The 17,724-nt window shown below is 37.4% G+C and overlaps 1 protein-coding gene across 2 annotated transcripts; it reads left to right on the top strand.

Moving 5' to 3' along the window:
* The first annotated feature begins 13,817 nt into the window (after positions 1 to 13,817).
* On the top strand, positions 13,818 to 17,434 carry LOC149395054 (uncharacterized). 2 transcript variants are annotated; one of them, XM_089615122.1, is made up of 4 exons: positions 13,818 to 14,092; positions 14,181 to 14,205; positions 15,849 to 16,531; positions 16,618 to 17,434. In XM_089615122.1, exons 1-3 carry the CDS (start codon positions 13,861 to 13,863, stop codon positions 15,853 to 15,855), a joined length of 264 nt encoding a protein of 87 aa, XP_089471248.1. In that variant the 5' UTR covers positions 13,818 to 13,860; the 3' UTR covers positions 15,856 to 16,531; positions 16,618 to 17,434. The 2 variants fall into 2 exon arrangements, with proteins under 2 accessions (XP_089471248.1, XP_089471247.1); XM_089615121.1 differs by having other exon boundaries at positions 13,828 to 14,092; positions 15,856 to 16,531.
* Positions 17,435 to 17,724: the final 290 nt, after the last annotated feature.

Here is a 17,724-nt window from a genome sequence, read left to right as displayed (position 1 = left end):
CTGATGATATTCATGAAGGGTAAACACTGATAATATTATGTGGATCCGCTCATTACAATTAGCTTGAATTCTTGAGTAGAAAATAAATTCATTTGAACGGAGAGATTTTCAGTGTCAACTCTTTAGTGGAGTCAGTGGACATTAAGTTAAACTTGGAAAAGGTTTGTGAACTTTTGAGTCCAAGTATTTTAGCTCAAGCTTTGTTCATTTGGATCCATGAGGTCACTGTCACGAATCACATCGAGTAGCAATAGTTAAACTGGAAGCTAAGTCAAAACAAGAACGAAAATTGTCAAAATGGTATTTTTGTCTTTTGAGACATAGGATGAAATGAATGTAAATAAATTTTTTGACATGGTCATTTGATGACTCAATAACACTCGGCCATGACTTGATCATTGGGCCTTGTGGATTAATTTCATTTCATAAGAATTTTATTGAAAATTCTTAATGGGCCTTTTTCATGTATCATGATACTTGCCAAAAGAAAAAGAGGAAACAAATTTCCAACACATGTACTAAGGGAATCGGCAAAGTAGACAAAAAGGCAAGGCAAGGAACAAAAAGGAAACAAATCCAAGCCTTCTAGAAGGCTGCCTTGGCCGTGTGGAATAAGAGGGTAATGGGCAATATTTGCTCATGAATATGTGATATTCTATAGAAGAGGAAACTACCTTATTGAAGGTAAGACCTCTCCTATAAATAGGAGCCTCATTCCACACATTTCATTCATCCCAAGTTCTAGAGATTTGAGAGCTTCTCTCTCTAACTTGGTCGATCCTCTCTCTCTCTCTATTCAATTTCGTTTTATTGTTTTGGCACCTAGGTCCTCATTTGACCTAGAGTTTAGCTCTGCGACTTCAAGACTCATTCTTAAGTCGTAGTGTTTAAAAGTGCCCACTCACTAATTCCTTTTTCCTCGAGTGATTTAGTGATAGAAACCTTCGTGGTTGCTCGAGTTAACGAGGAAAGGAAGAGAGACGTGCTGCGAGGGAGACGAATGTTTTCAACCTTCCGAAGGCTCATCAACGTTCAAGCGTCTAAAAAGGTTAGTAAACTTCTATGCTCATATTAGCTTTTATTTACATGTGCTTGCTCTTTGTCTAGGTTAGTAAAAACGTTTTACTTGTGAAAAGAAAATTTTTAAAATTCCGCCGCTTACCGAAGCGTTAAACTTTTTCTTAAACCCTAGATCAATTCCAACAAATGGTATCAGAGCTATGGTCAAAGATATGCATGTACATGTATTTAAAAATATGAGCTTGAAAATAGTTTTCGAAAGTTTACTAATTTTGTGACAAGTTAGAATTGTTTTCTTAGATTTTTTTTAATTTATTGTTCTTGCCTTTAAATTAAAAATCATGTTGTTTTTCTATGAGTTTGGGATGATATTAAAACACATTAGAATCAGTTCTAAGAGTTTTTAATTTTTTATATTAAAAATCGTGTTTTTAAGTTTGAGAAAATTTCGAGTAAATTTTGTGACTAGTTTTCTTGTCTTACTAGTTTCTTTTATTTACTTGAATCGTTTTATGCATGTTGTTATTTCTTTTATACCATGTTATTACCTTGCTAATAAAACACAAATAAAAGCTTTAACAACATCCTAAAACGTTTGGTTACACTCGATACTTTTTCGCACCTAAAAAGGACCTAGCTTTAATTATTTCTTTTTCTTCGAGCTGGAGTAAAACCCGCAGTAAAAGTGGCATAACTCTCTGCTCAGAAATCGAAATTTAATGATTCTTGAATCAAATTAAAGCTTTGTCTGTCCTCTGTCCAGTTTTTTAGAATTCCGGATTTTCAATTTTTTAGAATTCCGGATTTTCAATTTTTTAGAATTCCGGATTATGATGATTTTACTCCGAGGTGATTTTACTCCGAGGTGCGCGGCTGTTCCGAAAGTCCAGTTTTATAGAATTCCGGATTTTCAGCCCCACTACCATGAGTTATAGAACTCTAATGAGAAAATTTTCTTGAGCAAAAATGTTTTTCATAAGATTATAAACATGATGTGTAAGATTAAAATGTTTTGATTTTTGAAAGTTTAATTGAAATTGAATTTTTACAAAACTAGTTTGAATTTTGAAAAACCGTTTTCGTTTTCAAACTTGAAAATTTTTGTCATCCAAATCAAATTAGTTTTCAAAATGTTTTCAAAACTATATCTATATCACATATGTTCAAAATCTATATGCTCTTGAAAATTTAAGTGGGAGGTCTCCTTGTAGACAAGCCGAAAAATAAAAAGATGCGTAATCTCAAACTTTCAAGTGTTCGAGTGAGTTGAAGTTCACACTTCCCTCATGCACTTTCCCGAAATAGAAAATAGGAAAAGATCCGAGTATGTCCCTTGTGCCTTTATGCACTAACACTGCTCTGAACATGAAGATCTAGGATTCTCTTCTAGTTGTCCGCTCTGTCGCTCTCTAACTATGAAATCTGTTTCCGAACTTATAAGAGTCGATGAACCAACTCCAAAAACTAATCGGGATGGTTATATTTGTTGTTTGTAACCCACGATCCCCAACAGTAACGAAAGAAGCAATTAACGTGGGACTAAGAGCCGCTCTTGCGACCCTCTCTTAAATGGGAGTACTCCATGGCGTTTTTGCTTTGATCATTGCTCAATGAGCTACGTCCGAGAGTGAGACGATGATGACAAGGCCTCCCATTGGGCGATTGTTTTTCAAAGTTGACCTTTTGGACTAAGTGGATGGTTGCACACTTAGTGAGAATCCCTAGTAATCCTCATTTGAGGCTCTGCGAAAGGATGTGAGTGATCAAACCAATTTAAAAGGTGGCTAGTCAAAATTGATGTATTGACATCTTGGCTAAGCATTAATGATGTGTCATTTACTTAGAAATGAAGATTTTTTGCGGCCTTCTCTTGTGAGATCTTTTGGTTTATAACACCTTTGGATTTTATCAAGTCTTAAATAAACTTAAATCCTAAACCAAAGACTAATCATAAACTTGTTTCAACTTAATTAAGCAACATGTCTCTCAACCATCTCTCAATCATCCTTTCCTCGAACAAACTCGAAAACAAAAACTACGTAGATTCGAAACATAACCTCGATATCATCCTTACCGTTAACAAGCACAAATGGGTACTCACCACCCCGTGTCCTCCTCAAACGAATGACGATTCGACTCAAGAGGACAAAGACTCCTTGGCGGCCTGGCTCTGGTCCGATGAGATTGTGAGGTGCTATATCTTAGCATCAATGAACAATGTGTTGCAACAACAACATCGTGACATCGAGACTGCCACCGACATGCTCAACAATCTCCAAGAGATGTTTGGAGGGCAAAGGCGTCAAGCAAGGCAACAAGCAGTCCGACAGTTTATGAACTGTCATATGAAGGCTAGGACTTCTGTTGGAGACTTTATGATACTGATCATTAGTTTTCTGAATAAAATGGAAATCCTAGGATCTGAGATTAATGGGAAGAATGTCATAGATATGATATTAGAAACTCTCCCTGCATCTCTTGATACCTTCATGCTGAGCTACTCCATGAACAAGCTAGAGTACACTGTTACCAAGCTTACGAAGGAGCTTCACACTGCTGAAGATCTTACTGAGAAAAAAAGGAATCAAGGAGAGGCACATGCTACTTAGCAAAAAGCCTCCTCCTTTGGATCTAAGAAGAGACCTCAAAAGGCCAAGAAAAAGAACTGTCATACCTATCTCAAAGCAAAGGAACATAGTATTGTACTAGTTACCGAAGCATGCTTAGTAGTTGATAATGTATCAACGTGGATTCTTGACTCCGCTGCTACTAACCATATTTGTTGTTCCTTGAATGGTTTCAAGAAAACCAAAAGCTTAGAGGAAGGCGAGTTCTGTTTCAAATGGGGTGATGGGAGCCTAGTGTCTGCAAAGGCTGTGGGATTCGTGACGCTGTCTTTTGAAGACCGCACTTTAAACTTGAATAATGTTTATTTTGTTCCTACCTTTGGGAAGAACTTAATATACGTTGCTCGTCTTCTTGAGCAAGATTATTGGTTAAAGTTCATTAAGAATGGAATTCGTATTCCGTTTCATGATAATTCTTTAGTCACTGATGCATGTATGAAGAATGCTCTTTTCTACATCTATCCTACTCAACCTTCCCTTTTAGACACCGAAATAGATAACGATATAATTAGGGAGCCAAAGAGGATCAAACTTTCTGAATCCTCCGATCTAACAAAATCAACATACCTCTGGCACTTGAGACTTTGTCATATCAGTCTAGATAGGATTAAGAGACTTGTGAGGGACGGTCCACTCCAAGCCTCTGCAATAGGTTCACTACCTACTTGTGAATCCTGCATAGAAGGAAAAATGACTAAGCGACTTTTCTCCGATAAGGGTCGAAGAGCCACTGAGTTGCTGGAACTAGTACATTCTGATGTATGTGGTCCGCTCAGCCAACAGCCACGTGGAGGATACGAATACTTCGTTACCTTCACCGATGATTACTCACGATATGGTTTTGTCTATTTGCTCAAACACAAATCCGAGACCTTTAACGTATTTAAGGTCTTTAGGGCTTTAGTGGAAAAGCAAACTGGCAAAGTGATCAAAACCCTTCGATCTGATCGAGGTGGTGAGTATATGTCTGGAGAGTTCGATGACTTTCTTAAAGAAGAAGGTATCGCTTCTCAGCTTACCGCACCTGGCACACCTCAACAAAACGGAGTGTCAGAGAGAAGGAACCGAATTCTTATGGAGATGGTTAGATCAATGATGAGTTACTCATCACTCCCTCTTTCCTTTTAGGGATATGCCCTCGAAACAGCCGCTTACATTATGAACCAAGTTCCGTCTAAAACGGTTCCTGGTACTCCTTATGAAAGATGGACTGGCCGTAAAGTAAGTTTGGGCCACATCCGAATTTGGGGTTGCCCTGTACATGTGCTAAGGCAAAAGACTAGCAAGCTGGCTAGTAGGTCAGAATTGTGCTTGCTTGTGGGATATCCAAAGGAAACCAAGGGTTTCATCTTCTATAGTCCCGAGGACGATAAGACTTTCGTTAGCACGAATGCTCGTTTCCTTGAGGAGGACTTTATGAAGGATGCAAAACCTAGAAGCAAAATTGTGCTTGAAGAAAAGTTGGGTGAGGAAGCTTCTACCTCATCTGTAAGAACTGTTCTTACCCCAACTGAAACACAACCTAACTCATCAAAATCTCGTCAAGTAATACTTCGACGTAGTGAGAGGGCTACTCAAAAGCCTGACAGGTACATGTCTTATGGAGACTCTCGTAGCTGTCTCTGACATGGATGATCCTGTTTCCTATAGCCAAGCGATGGCTTGTTCTGAATCAAACTTTTGGCTTGACGCCATGAAAGTTGAAATGCGCTCGATGTATGTCAATGAAGTCTGGAAACTTGTAGACATTCCTGAAGGGATTAAACCTGTAGGGTGTAAGTGGATATACAAGAAGAAAATGGGTCCTGATGGGAACGTCGAGACGTTCAAAGCACGACTTGTGGCGAAGGGTTATACCCAACAAGAAGTGATTGACTATGAAGAAACCTTCTCGCCAATCGTGATGCTTAAATCCATCCGCATACTCCTATCCATAGCTGCAGCTCTCGACTATGAGATCTGGCAAATGGATGTCAAGACAGCCTTTCTGAATGGCAATCTTGACGAGCGCATTTACATGGCTCAACGAGACGGTTTCGTGGAAGAAGGTCAAGAGACCAAGGTTTGTGAGTTACTTAAGTCCATTTATGGATTAAAGCAAGCATCTAGGTCATGGAATATTAGATTCGATGAAACTGTAAAGAGCTTTGGCTTTGAACAGTCAATAGATGAGCCTTGTGTTTACAAGTTAATACACGAAGGCAAAGTTGTGTTTCTGGTGCTATATGTCGATGATATACTACTCATTGGTAATGACGTGGGTAAGTTATCTGAGGTTACGGTCTGGCTAGTAAAGCAATTCGATATGAAGGATCTAGGAGAAGCCGCGTACATTCTGGGGATCCAAATATTTCGAGATAGGAAAAATCGGACCCTGTCGCTCTCTCAAGCATCTTATATTGATAAGGTGATGGATCGCTTCTCGATGCAAGACTCCAAGAAGGGTCAAACACCCTTTAGGCATGGAGTTTCACTCTCTAAGGACCAGTCTGCCAAGACTGCACAAGAGATTGAAGACATGAAGAAAATTCCTTACACCTCTGCCGGAGGAAGCCTTATGTATGCTATGCTTTGCACTAGACCTGTCATCTGTTTCGCCGTTGGCGTAGTTAGCCGTTTCCAATCCAACCCTAGACCCGAGCACTGGATTGCTGTTAAGCATGTTCTTAAGTATCTTCGAAGAACTAGGAACTTGATGCTTACATACTCAGGTACTGACCTGACTATGACGGGATATACCGACTCCGATTTTCAAGCGGATAAGGATTCCAGGAAATCCACTTCAGGATCTGTGTTCATCCTTAATGGTGGAGCTGTTGTGTGGAGAAGTATTAAGCAATCTTGCATTGCTGACTCCACAATGGAAGCAGAATATGTAGCTGCTTGTGAAGCATCCAAAGAGGCTGTATGGCTTAGAAAATTCCTTAAGTATTTGGAAGTTGTTCCAAACGTCGACGAGCCCATGACTCTTTATTGTGATAATAGTGGGGCTGTCGCTAACTCGAAGGAACCTCGAAGCCATAAGCGCTCTAAGCATATTGAGATGAAATACCATTTGATTCGAGAGATCGTGCAATGCGGAGACGTGGAAGTGAAGAAGATCTCAACGGTGGACAACCTAGCAGATCCATTCACAAAGGCCCTAGCGAACAAGGTCTTCGACCAACATCGAGAGGGATTAGGCATGAAAGACTACACACATCTTCTTTGAGTCAAGTGGGAGTTTGTTGTCAATGGTGCCCACAAGAAGAGTTGTAATCTTTATATTATGCATTTGATGTAATAAAGTCTCATGAAGACTCTTGCTTGTAATTGCTTATTCATTAATAAAAAGTTGAAACGTTCATTCATTCTTCCTTGTCTGTTTGAAGCTTTATGATAAAACATTAGTCTTTAGTCCATAAACAAACTAAACAACTTACGAAGAGACAAATGTAGATTTGCATGAACAAACTCTTCGTAGTTTGCTTAAAACGATATATTCGCAATCTAAGGGTCAAAGGACTATTGACCTCAGTACGATTGTTAGGAGAATCTATGATGTCTGGTTATGGGGCATTGAGAGTTGGAGACTCTATAGTTCTTCTAGGTATCTTCCGAAGGTACTGAATTGACCAGTGCACTTCTAGAGACAAGATAAGAACAAACCATTTAACCTCTTATGTCTCGAAGTCACTATGTATGAATTGCATCATGCTTACCTTAATCCTGAAATGAGACATGCCATTTCACAGCTTACGTATTCTCATTTGAGAAAGTCAGAGTTCGGACTCACTATGTGATTCCGAACAGGGCCTATTGGTGAAGTACTAAGTTGTGAGAATGTCATGAGTAACTTTGTGAAGTTCTCATAGATATGGAATTCATGTACAAGATTGCTGAAATGCAATGTATGTCACCTCATGCTTTGTTCCTTGGAGTGTGAATAAATGAACTGGCCAGTGTCCAAATTGAGTCGTGACTCTTTTGGATGAAATAATGTGACTTGTTAGCTCCTCGTCAATACATTGTTTCTAACTTATTCACAAGCGACAAATGAGTTGAGGAAATAACAGCTAAAAGGGTAAAATGGTAATTTAGTAAATCCCGACTAGCTGATGACATTCATGAAGGGTAAACATAGATAATATTCAGTGGATCCGCTCATCATAATTAGGTTGAATTTTTGAGTAGAAAATAAATTCATTTGAACCGAGAGATTTTCAGTGTCAACTCTTTAGTGGAGTCAGTTGGCATTAAGCTAAACTTGGAAAATGTTTGTGAACTTTTGAGTCCAAGTATTTTAGCTCAAGCTTTGTTCATTTGGATCCATGAGGTCACTGTCACGAGTCACATCGAATATGAATAGTTAAACTGGAAGCTAAGTCAAAACAAGAACGAAAATTGTCAAAAGGGTAGTTTTGTCTTTTGAGACATAGGATGAAATGAATGCCAATAAATTTTTTGACATGGTCATTTGATGACAAGTAACACTCGGCCCTAATATGATTAATTGGGCCTTGTGGATTAATTTCATTTCATAAGAATTTTATTAAAAATTCTTAATGGGCCTTTTTCATGTTGTCATGAACAAAATGGAAAAGCTTCTAGAAGCCCCTTCTAGATGGTGATAGGCGCCCATAATACCCAAAGAAAGAGAGAATATTTTGTGCATAAATGTATCATGATATTTGCCAAAAGAAAAAGAGGAAACAAATTTCTCAATGTGGGAAACTATATGGGCAGCCAAGACAAGCAATGAAGAGGAAACAAATTAGGAAACAAATCCCTTATGGGAAAGGAAATGTTGGGCGCATATGGAGATAATGGGCAATAAGAGATTGCTCATGAATGCTTGGAAAAAAGAGGAAACTCCCATTTCTAAAGCTAACCCTTCTCTTATAAATAGGGCCCTCATTCTCATTGTTTTCTTATTCCACACAAGTTAGAGATTGAGAGACTCTCTCTCTAGACATTGTGGCCGCCCCTCTCCTCTCTCTCTCTCTAGTCAATTTCGTTTTATTGTTTTGGCCCCTAGGTCCTCATTTGACCTAGAGTTTAGCTCTGCGACTTCAAGACTCGTTCTTAAGTCGTAGTGTTTAAAAGTGCCCATTCACTTATTCCTTTTATTTCGAGTGATTTAGTGATAGAAACTATCGTGGTTGCTCGAGGTGCCGAGGAAAGAAAGAGAGACGTGCTACGAGGAGACGAGCGTTGCAACTTTCCAAAAGCTTCTCAAAGTTTAAGCTTCAAGAAAGGTTAGTAAACTTCTTAACTCATAATAGTTTTTATTTATATGTACTTGCTCTTTGTCTAGGTTAGTAAAAAACTGTTTTTACTTGAAAAGAAAATTTTTAAAATTCCGCCGCTTTGCGAAGCGTTAAACTTTTTCTTAAACTCTAGATCAATTCCAACATGGGTCTCGTAGGCGCGGGCTGGTCTTGGACTACGAACTCGTGGGCGTTTGGTTCTCGTAGGCGTTTGGCTCTCGTAGGCGTTTAGCTCTGCGTGACCGTGGGGGTAGAGACGCCGAGGGTTTGAGAGACCGACGGAGAGAGAGAGAGAGAGAGAGAGAGAGAGAGAGAGAGAGAGAGAGAGAGAGAGAGAGAGAGAGAGTCAGAGATTAATGTCTGTAATGAGATATGAGCGAGATATGGAGAGTTGGTGTGGGTTGTAAAAAAAATTTAAGTGGAGGGTAAAAGGGTAGTTGTACATTTGAGTTAGTGGCATTTTTGGCCAAATTATGGTTTTGGTGGGAAATTGGAACCAAGACGCCACCTCAGCAATTCCATCACCGAGCCTGCGAAATTTTAACAGAAGGGGGAGAATGAAAACCGAAGCTGGGACAGGGGAGTCAGTGATAGGCCAGGGGGTGGAGCCGGAAAGACGTAATACTAGGGGGGATTTTAGGTAATTCCTCCTTATAAGTTTTTTGTAAAATTAAAACAAACAGTATAAGAATAAAAACTGTGTAAATTGTAGTTTGCTTAGTTTTAAACTGTAAGCAATGAATAAAAACTGTAAGCAAAAAGTAAACAAATTTTTTAAAATTGTCACCGTGTGTATTTCAGTTTGTTTACAGTTTTAAACTGTAAGTAATGAATAAAAACTGTAAGCAAAAAGTAAACAAATTTTTTATAAATATCACTGTGTGTATTTCAGTTTGTTTACAGTTTTAAAGTGTAAGCAATGAATAAAAAATATAAGCAAAAAGTAAACAAACTTTTTATAAATGTCACTGTGTGTATTTCAGTTTCTTTACAGTTTTAAATTGTAAGCAATGAATAAAAATTGTAAGTAAAAAGTAAACAAACTTTTTATAAATGTCACTGTGTATTCAATTTGTTTGCAGTTTTAAACGGTAAGCAATGAATAAATACAGTAAGCAAAAAGTAAATTTTTTTTTATAAATGATACTGTGTGTATTTCAACTTGTTTACAGTTTTAAACTATAAGCAATGAATAAAAAGTGTAAGCAAAAAATAAACAAACTTTTTATAAGCAATAGTAACATTTTATAAATTATACTACTACGAAAAAAAGGTTTTTAGTAACACTCAATAAATGTCACCAATGCAGTTTTGTGGCGTTTTTTGTGCGTCACCAAAACCGGTATGACCATTGCTATTTGGAGTCCCTTTACAAAAAAATGTCACAAAAAACTGCCACCTGGATGCCACGTGTCTCTCGCGGTGAATATGAGCTTAGTCACATTCTTTTATGGAGCGTCATAATTTTTTAACTTAGATCATCTCCAACCCATAGCATCAATTTGATATAACTTTTATACTAAATTGATGCAAATGTCTCATCAAATAGTATTTCATCTCCAATTCACAACACCAAATCCCACACCAAAAACAATATTTTCTTTTTATATTTTTTAATATTACTTCATATCAATTGCATATTAACCCCTCTATTAATTTGTTATGTCAATAATAATCTTATTAAACATTATATTATTTTTTTATGTGAACAATATCAAATTATTTTATAATAATATTAAATATTATGTCAATGTTACAAAATTAATATATATAGAATAGTCCATTGGATAAATACCAAAAGTTTAACGTTTTGTTTTAATAAATACCCAACGTTTGGGTAATATTTGGTAGTAACCCATTTTAATAACGTGGCTATTTAAACAAAAAGATTGTTCCGATTTTATCCTTTTTTTAATATTATTCGAAATAATTAAAAAAAATTTAAAAATAAGTATAGTAACTGCTCAATAATATTTGGTAATATATGAATATCTGATAATTTCCGGTAATGAAAAAAAACGAAAACTGAATAGGGACATTAACGGAAGAAAAAAGAAGTTATTTGTGCCACGTAATCAAGGTTGGGTACTGGCGCAATTTTTTTTTTTTGTTTAGAATTCAATATTTTGACATTCCACCGATGCGAATTTTATGTTATGTTGACACAATTACACGCGTTAGCGTGTCATTTGATAAAAATAATTGCGTTGCCTTTATTTAAGCCACGTTTCAAGAAAAAACGACGTTCATGTCCATCTCGCGCTCAAAGTTTGAGTATGAGCGGTCAAATGCTTATATTAAAATAAAAAAAATTTAGAAATGTCGAATTTATATGACATGGCAGGTTTTAATTGGCTGTTTCTATATTACCTCTGATTTTCAAATATAAAAGTTAATTTAGTGTCCATTTTTCTGATGAATGAAAACAATGAAAACGTCACCAATGCCCTTTTGTGTAGTAGTGTTACTATTTGTTTACATGTTTAAAACTGTAAGCAATGAATAGACAAACTGTAAGCAAAAAGTATAGAGTGATTGATTAATGTATTAATTAATTGATTAATGTCATCAATCTTAATCCAATTGGCAGATTCAAGCAATGTCAATTAATACTCTATGATATTTCATATACAATATATTGTTAGGAACTCTAGACTAGAAGACTTGGCCTAAACAGAGTATTTCCGGGTGGTGACGACCCAGCGCGGGCCCCCCTTGGAGCTGACGCAGTAGGACGCGGAGCTGGTGGTGTCAGGGACGGAGTTGGCGGAGGAGGAGAACGACGTGAGGGAGGTGCAGGATAGGAACTTGATCATCGACCGACCCATGAAGATCTCAGGGGTATCGCGTAGTTGTTGCCGTATTCGGACTCTAAATTGATGCAACTCTTTGGGGATAAAATATTAATCTAAATTCGATAAAAAAAAAAAAAAAAAAAAAGATTCCATAGTTTCTATTTATGATCACAATCCATTATAGCTGATCACCTTCGAGATCGGAAGTCCAAAGTTCCAAACATCCTCACAAGACACCAGAACATCCACAGAGATTAAATATATCTTCTTTAGAACAAGCTTCGCAATTATAACAATGTTTCCATCTCACTAATTTAAAAAAAAAAAAAAAAAAACTTAAACAGAAATCAAACCACAGATTTTATCTAGCAAAATCGAAACCAAAATATTATAGAGACATCTCATATTTCCATAATAATAACTCTTCAAGCAAATAGCAGGAACTCTAGCTTATACTTATAGTGATTGAGAATAACTTGCAGTTATAGTAGAACTACACAGTAAGTGGAGGTAATTAAACAAGAGAAATTTCACATTCTAGACCCCATAGTGTATAAAACTCTACATTTAGACTCCTCTTTACACACCTCACAAAAAATGGACCTTTGACACATAAATGGACAAAAATACCCCTCATACCAAATAAACCCTAACTCACTCAACTCAAAACTCTCATTTTCTCTCTCCTCTCTACTCTCTATCGCTCAAACTCTCTCTCTCTCTCTCTCTCTCTCTCTCTCTCTCTCTCTCTCGCAACATATCGCTCCCTCTCTCTATCTCTCACACTCTCATCTCTTCTCTTTCCCACTCCATCGCCCTACCTCGCTACTCCGGCCGCCACAAGCAAGAAAACACCGCCGCCACGAGCCAAGGACTCTCCCGCCGTCACCTCTCCTCCTGACATGAAGAGATCGTCGAAGAAGGTACGATTTCGACCTCTTCTCTTGTTTTGGTTTGTTTTATTTGTTTCTTAAGGTATATTATTGTTGAGATTGAGTTGTTTAGGTACCACCACACACTTTGTAACTCAACCTCACCGCGGTGTAACCCAAATTATACGACACATAAAAAACTGACGTACATATATATGATATACGACATTTAATATCAACTTGTCGTACATCATTTTGAAAGTACACCACGGTGACATTGTATTTCACCGCGGTGTAACCTAATATTTTATTTTAATCTAATTAAATATTTTTATTTATCCATTTAATTTTATTGTATTTTTTTTATTTTTGTATTATATATATTTATTTATTTTATTTTGTTATATATTTTAGGGCTGTACAAAACCGAACCGAAAATCGGATAAAACCGATATCCAAACCGAACCGAAACCGAAATTCGGAGCCACGTCAGCTAACCGAAATTCGGATTCGGATAACCGATGCGGTTTACAAAACTGGACCGGATATCGGATTTGATTTTGGGAAAATCTGGATATCGGATATTTAACCGATTTTTTTTAATTAAAAATAAATATATATTAAAACAAATTTATGTCACTATTATAAACACATGATGGTCAAGTTGTCATAGAAGAACAAACTTCTCATATATCAACTCATACTGCTACTATAACTTGATTATGTGATCTATAAAGGTAACACACAAATTCAATTGTTGTATGGTTTATTATGATCATTAGGGTAGTAATTTTAATTTTATATTATGATATTTACATGTGCAGGTAGTTGGAGACGAGTGTCCTTTTGAATTTTATTTTTTTACTCAGTTTTAGATTATGTATTGTCATTTTGGAGCTTTATAAGAGTCGTTTGTACTCGTTTTTTGAATTTTTACAAACCGGATTTGGATTTTAGAAACTGGATATCCATTTTATAAAACTAGATATTAAACTGGATCTGAAATTTTACAAACTGGATAACCGAATTTTAAAAATTGGATACTGGACTGGATACTGGATTTAAGAAACAGGATAACCGAATATTCGGATAACCGAATTTCGGTTTTAGACTAAATTGGACCGGATACTGGACCGAGTTTTTAAAAACCAAAAATTCGGATTCGGATACTAAAATTGTCAAAAACCGAACCGAACCGATCCAGTTTCACCCCTAATATATTTACCAGGACATTACACCGGGTTTAACATTGTTCACCGCGGTGTAATGTCTTAGATTTAGGGTTTTAGTAACTGCCATGTCAGTTACACCGCGGTGTACCCAATCTTCACCGCGGTGTAATGTCAATTTTTATTCTTCAGATAACCTATATCTTCTCAAAATATCTCTCATCTATCTTCCCGTCGCAGCCCTCTTCTCGCCTGTGCTGCCCTCTTCCCGCCGTCGCAGCCCTCTGCTCGCCGTCAACGTCACAGCCCAAAAAAAGAAGAAGGAGAAGAAGAAGAATTCGTTCGAAGTTCGTGCTCAAGGTAAAAATCGCAACTATATTCCTCTTCTTGTTCGAGTCTCAGACATGAAAACCTAGGGTTTATGACTTCTGGGTTGATTTTGTTTCAGATTCCGCTTCTCTTGCAATTCACAGGTATGGTTTCTTTCTTTCTTCTGCTTTCTGGGTTCTCTGTTTATTTTTATTCCCGAATGATGCTTCGGAAATGCGACTCCTTTTGTAGTAAATCGGATTTGAGTCTGAAACAACTTCAAATCGTTTTCGATCCGCACCTTGTCCGCCTGAAACACGTTCACCTTCACTTCAATCTGAAATTATTGAATCACTAATACTTCAACTAGAAATGCATGATTCATGTATGTTTGTGGTGCCACCTTATCCATGCTGTTAAAGTTCATAACAAGTACGAAAATTCTATTTGATATTCTGTTTTACATTGAATCACTAATGCTTCACAAGATTTTTGAAGATTGTGGGTTTTAATTGCTGCGTTGTTAATATACTTCTGATCTCAAGTATTTGCTTATTGTTTAAACTTTATTTCTTATCAAATAAGTTTAGATGGTAAAATGAAATTATTGCGGAGATTGTCATATAGGTTATATCGTTCATTATCTAAGGACTTAAGTTCGACACAATGGTTACTCAAACATTCAGTTTCCGTTTTTATTAGACGAATCGATAGAATAAAAACAGAAATCTTATGCAGTACCAATCTTATGTTCACAATCTTGAACACTCGAACACTCTCTTGCACATCCCCAGTTCGATTCCCCCTGGACGCAACAATTGGGGCCACTGGGGTAGTCTCCCGGTCGATAATGCCAGGGCCTCGTGGATATTAGTCGGGTCGATCCCGGACACCATGGTTATCAAAAAAAAAAAAAAACCAGCAATCTTACACACATTACCAATTATACGATCTAAGTCCCATATAAACACACTAAAGCTGAATTCTTTCGCGGTCAAAGAGACTAGCTACAGGGAATAAATCCTCAATACTATAGCTACAGGCTGTGATCATGCTCGTGGAGATCCTGGGTTTATATACTTTTAAGGGATGAGTTCCAAGAAGATTACGATGTGTTAGCTTGCTTGACTTGATCAACCTGAAATCCATCCGTACCCATAATTGGTTTCTACAAATTAATATTACTAATGAAACTTCTGTCAAATTAATTAGTATCTGTTGTTGATACCTCGTTTTTGTGACTTGGTCGTTTTCGTTTTATCTGGAATTTAAGTAGTATCTGTTGTTGATACCTCGTTTTCTGTTTGCGCACATTTTGATTAATGGGCTATAGCTGATAGAACTTCACTAGGTCTACGCATTTAAGTTTTTGTTTGGTATCTGCTAAAGCTTCCTTAAGTCGAAATTTCTCTTTGAAGTCATTTATAGTGATAAAATTCTTTTCAATCTTTATAGTACTTAGATTGAAGATCTGTGCTCACTATTTGTTTGGTAGATGAGAAGAAATAATTAGATGGAAAGAAACTCATGTAGTTTATTAACAGGAAGTCAGTTTGATCTTGCATATATAGAAATCCGTTCATTGTTATTCCGGTATTTGAAATCTACAAAACAGTAATGATTCAATTGTGTTTTGATTTTGTGAAATTATCTTGTGGTGTGAGGGGTTGTATGCGTTATACATTTGGCATGAATGAATGAAGTTCAGCCTCTGTTCCATTTCAAAGTAATGATTCAATTGCTCAATATTGATCGTATTTTATTGTGTTTTAGTATTTCATTATATCATCTCATTTGTTTCATTTAGGGTCTAGGTATGGGGCTTAAAAAGCAAAGGAAAACAGTCGCGAACAAGAAAAGAGCGCAGCAGTCAGAAGAACCGGAAGAAATCGAATTTGAGCCCGGCACTTTCATGAGTCCCGAAGCCGAGCATTTGTACGAAGTGTCCGCTCGTCAAGGAGCATGGGATAAAAGTTCCTCCTACTTGGGGGGAAATTGGTCAAAAACTTGAGGAAGTCATTACATATCGGCACTGGGAAACCTATTGTGCCGAACCGAGAGTGATGGGTAACATAAACATCACGCGGGAATTCTACACGAATTTGAAAGACCTTTCATTCGAAGACGAGATCGTGATCCGTGGTGTTCCTTTGAATATCAACCCGGGGGTGATCAACACGTTCTACCAACTCCCCTACTATCTGAACACCGAATTTGACGACTTTCAAATCCGACCAATCCCCTTTGAAGATTGCCAGTCTTGTGGCGGTTCCGGGAAGCCAATGGACAATCTCGGTGAAAGGAAAAAGAAGGCTTCACAAATGTCAGCTGACAAACTACTGTAAAGTTTGGATGTACTTCTTCGGCTCCCGACTCAAGCCGTCTCTTCAATTCACTGATCTGGACAAACTTGTGGTTTACCCCATATTCGCTGTCATGAAAGGAATGCACATCGATATTGGACGGTACATATTCCATGTCATGAAATTGGTAAACACTAAACGTTAATTTTGTTCTATTTTTACATATATGAAATATTTGTGTAAACAATTCTAACAATCTTATACGTGAAACAGGTAAAATATGATCAGGGCCAACATGCTCTCCCTTTCGCTTCGCTCATCACTGCCATATGCTTGAATGCTGGTGTAAAAGAACGTAAAACTGATATGAAGTTGGGTGTCAGAGTCCCGATTACGCTGCAGCTCATCAATACATTCAAAGAAAGGGCGGTCGTTCCACCGGCAAATAGAGAAGAAGTTGATCCGGCCGAATAACAACCGGACGATCCCGCACCGCAACTGCAGGGGCCTCCTACGGGGAATCCGGACGCCCTCAACTACATTGCTCAAGGTGTTCACTATCTCGTTGATCACACGAGTCACATGAGTCGCCACATGCAGCAACAAGCGGGATATGGCGCTAAACACATCAACCAGTTGAACGAGCTATACGGGCATTGGGATATCAACCAGGAGCAGCGGATTCAGTTCCCACCTTATCCGACCTACGCGCCGTACCCATACCAACCTCCATCGTGGCCGCCATGCATGGGACATCCACCACATTATGACGATGAAATGGGAGGTGGATCCGAAAATCCTGCCGACATGGACATGGGAGACACGGGAGCTGGTGGGTCGAGAGGTGGGTCGGGAAGACGTCCGGCGGAATGAAGAAATTTTTAAACTTTATATCTTGTATGTTATAAGAATATGTGTTTATGGTGTCTCTGTGTTTCTCATAGTTCTCGTTTCTAGTTGTTTACTCTATAAGAATATTATGCTATGAATAATATTAGATTATGTATATATACGACGTTTTTTGAGGATAATATTATAATCTGTCTGGAATGGTATATAATTGATATATTTGTTAGGGTTGAAGAAAGGGGAAAAAAGATCAGACGAGATAGTCATGGCAATTTTTTATGTTTTTATTTTTTATTTTTTTTAAATTTTATTATTATTATTATTTTTTTTTGCAGCAGTGTAATGTGTTTACACCACGTTATAGGCTATAATCACCGAGGTGTAACGGTGAAGTGTTGTTACACCGCGGTGAAACCTGTTGATGTTAATTTCAACAATCTCAAATTATAGTATAATATATATTTGATTTATTTAATTATGGGTTTTGGATGACGTTGTATAAGAAGCAAAAGGAATTCGAAAAGAAATGAA

The sequence above is a fragment of the Urtica dioica genome, chromosome 5, assembly GCF_054948205.1.
Source record: "Urtica dioica subsp. dioica isolate 48M chromosome 5, U.dioica_male_clone48M_v1_H2, whole genome shotgun sequence".
Classification (NCBI taxonomy): domain Eukaryota; kingdom Viridiplantae; phylum Streptophyta; class Magnoliopsida; order Rosales; family Urticaceae; genus Urtica; species Urtica dioica.
The sequence above is the reverse complement of the archived record's forward strand: the minus strand, read 5'-3'. Positions and strand labels throughout refer to the sequence as shown.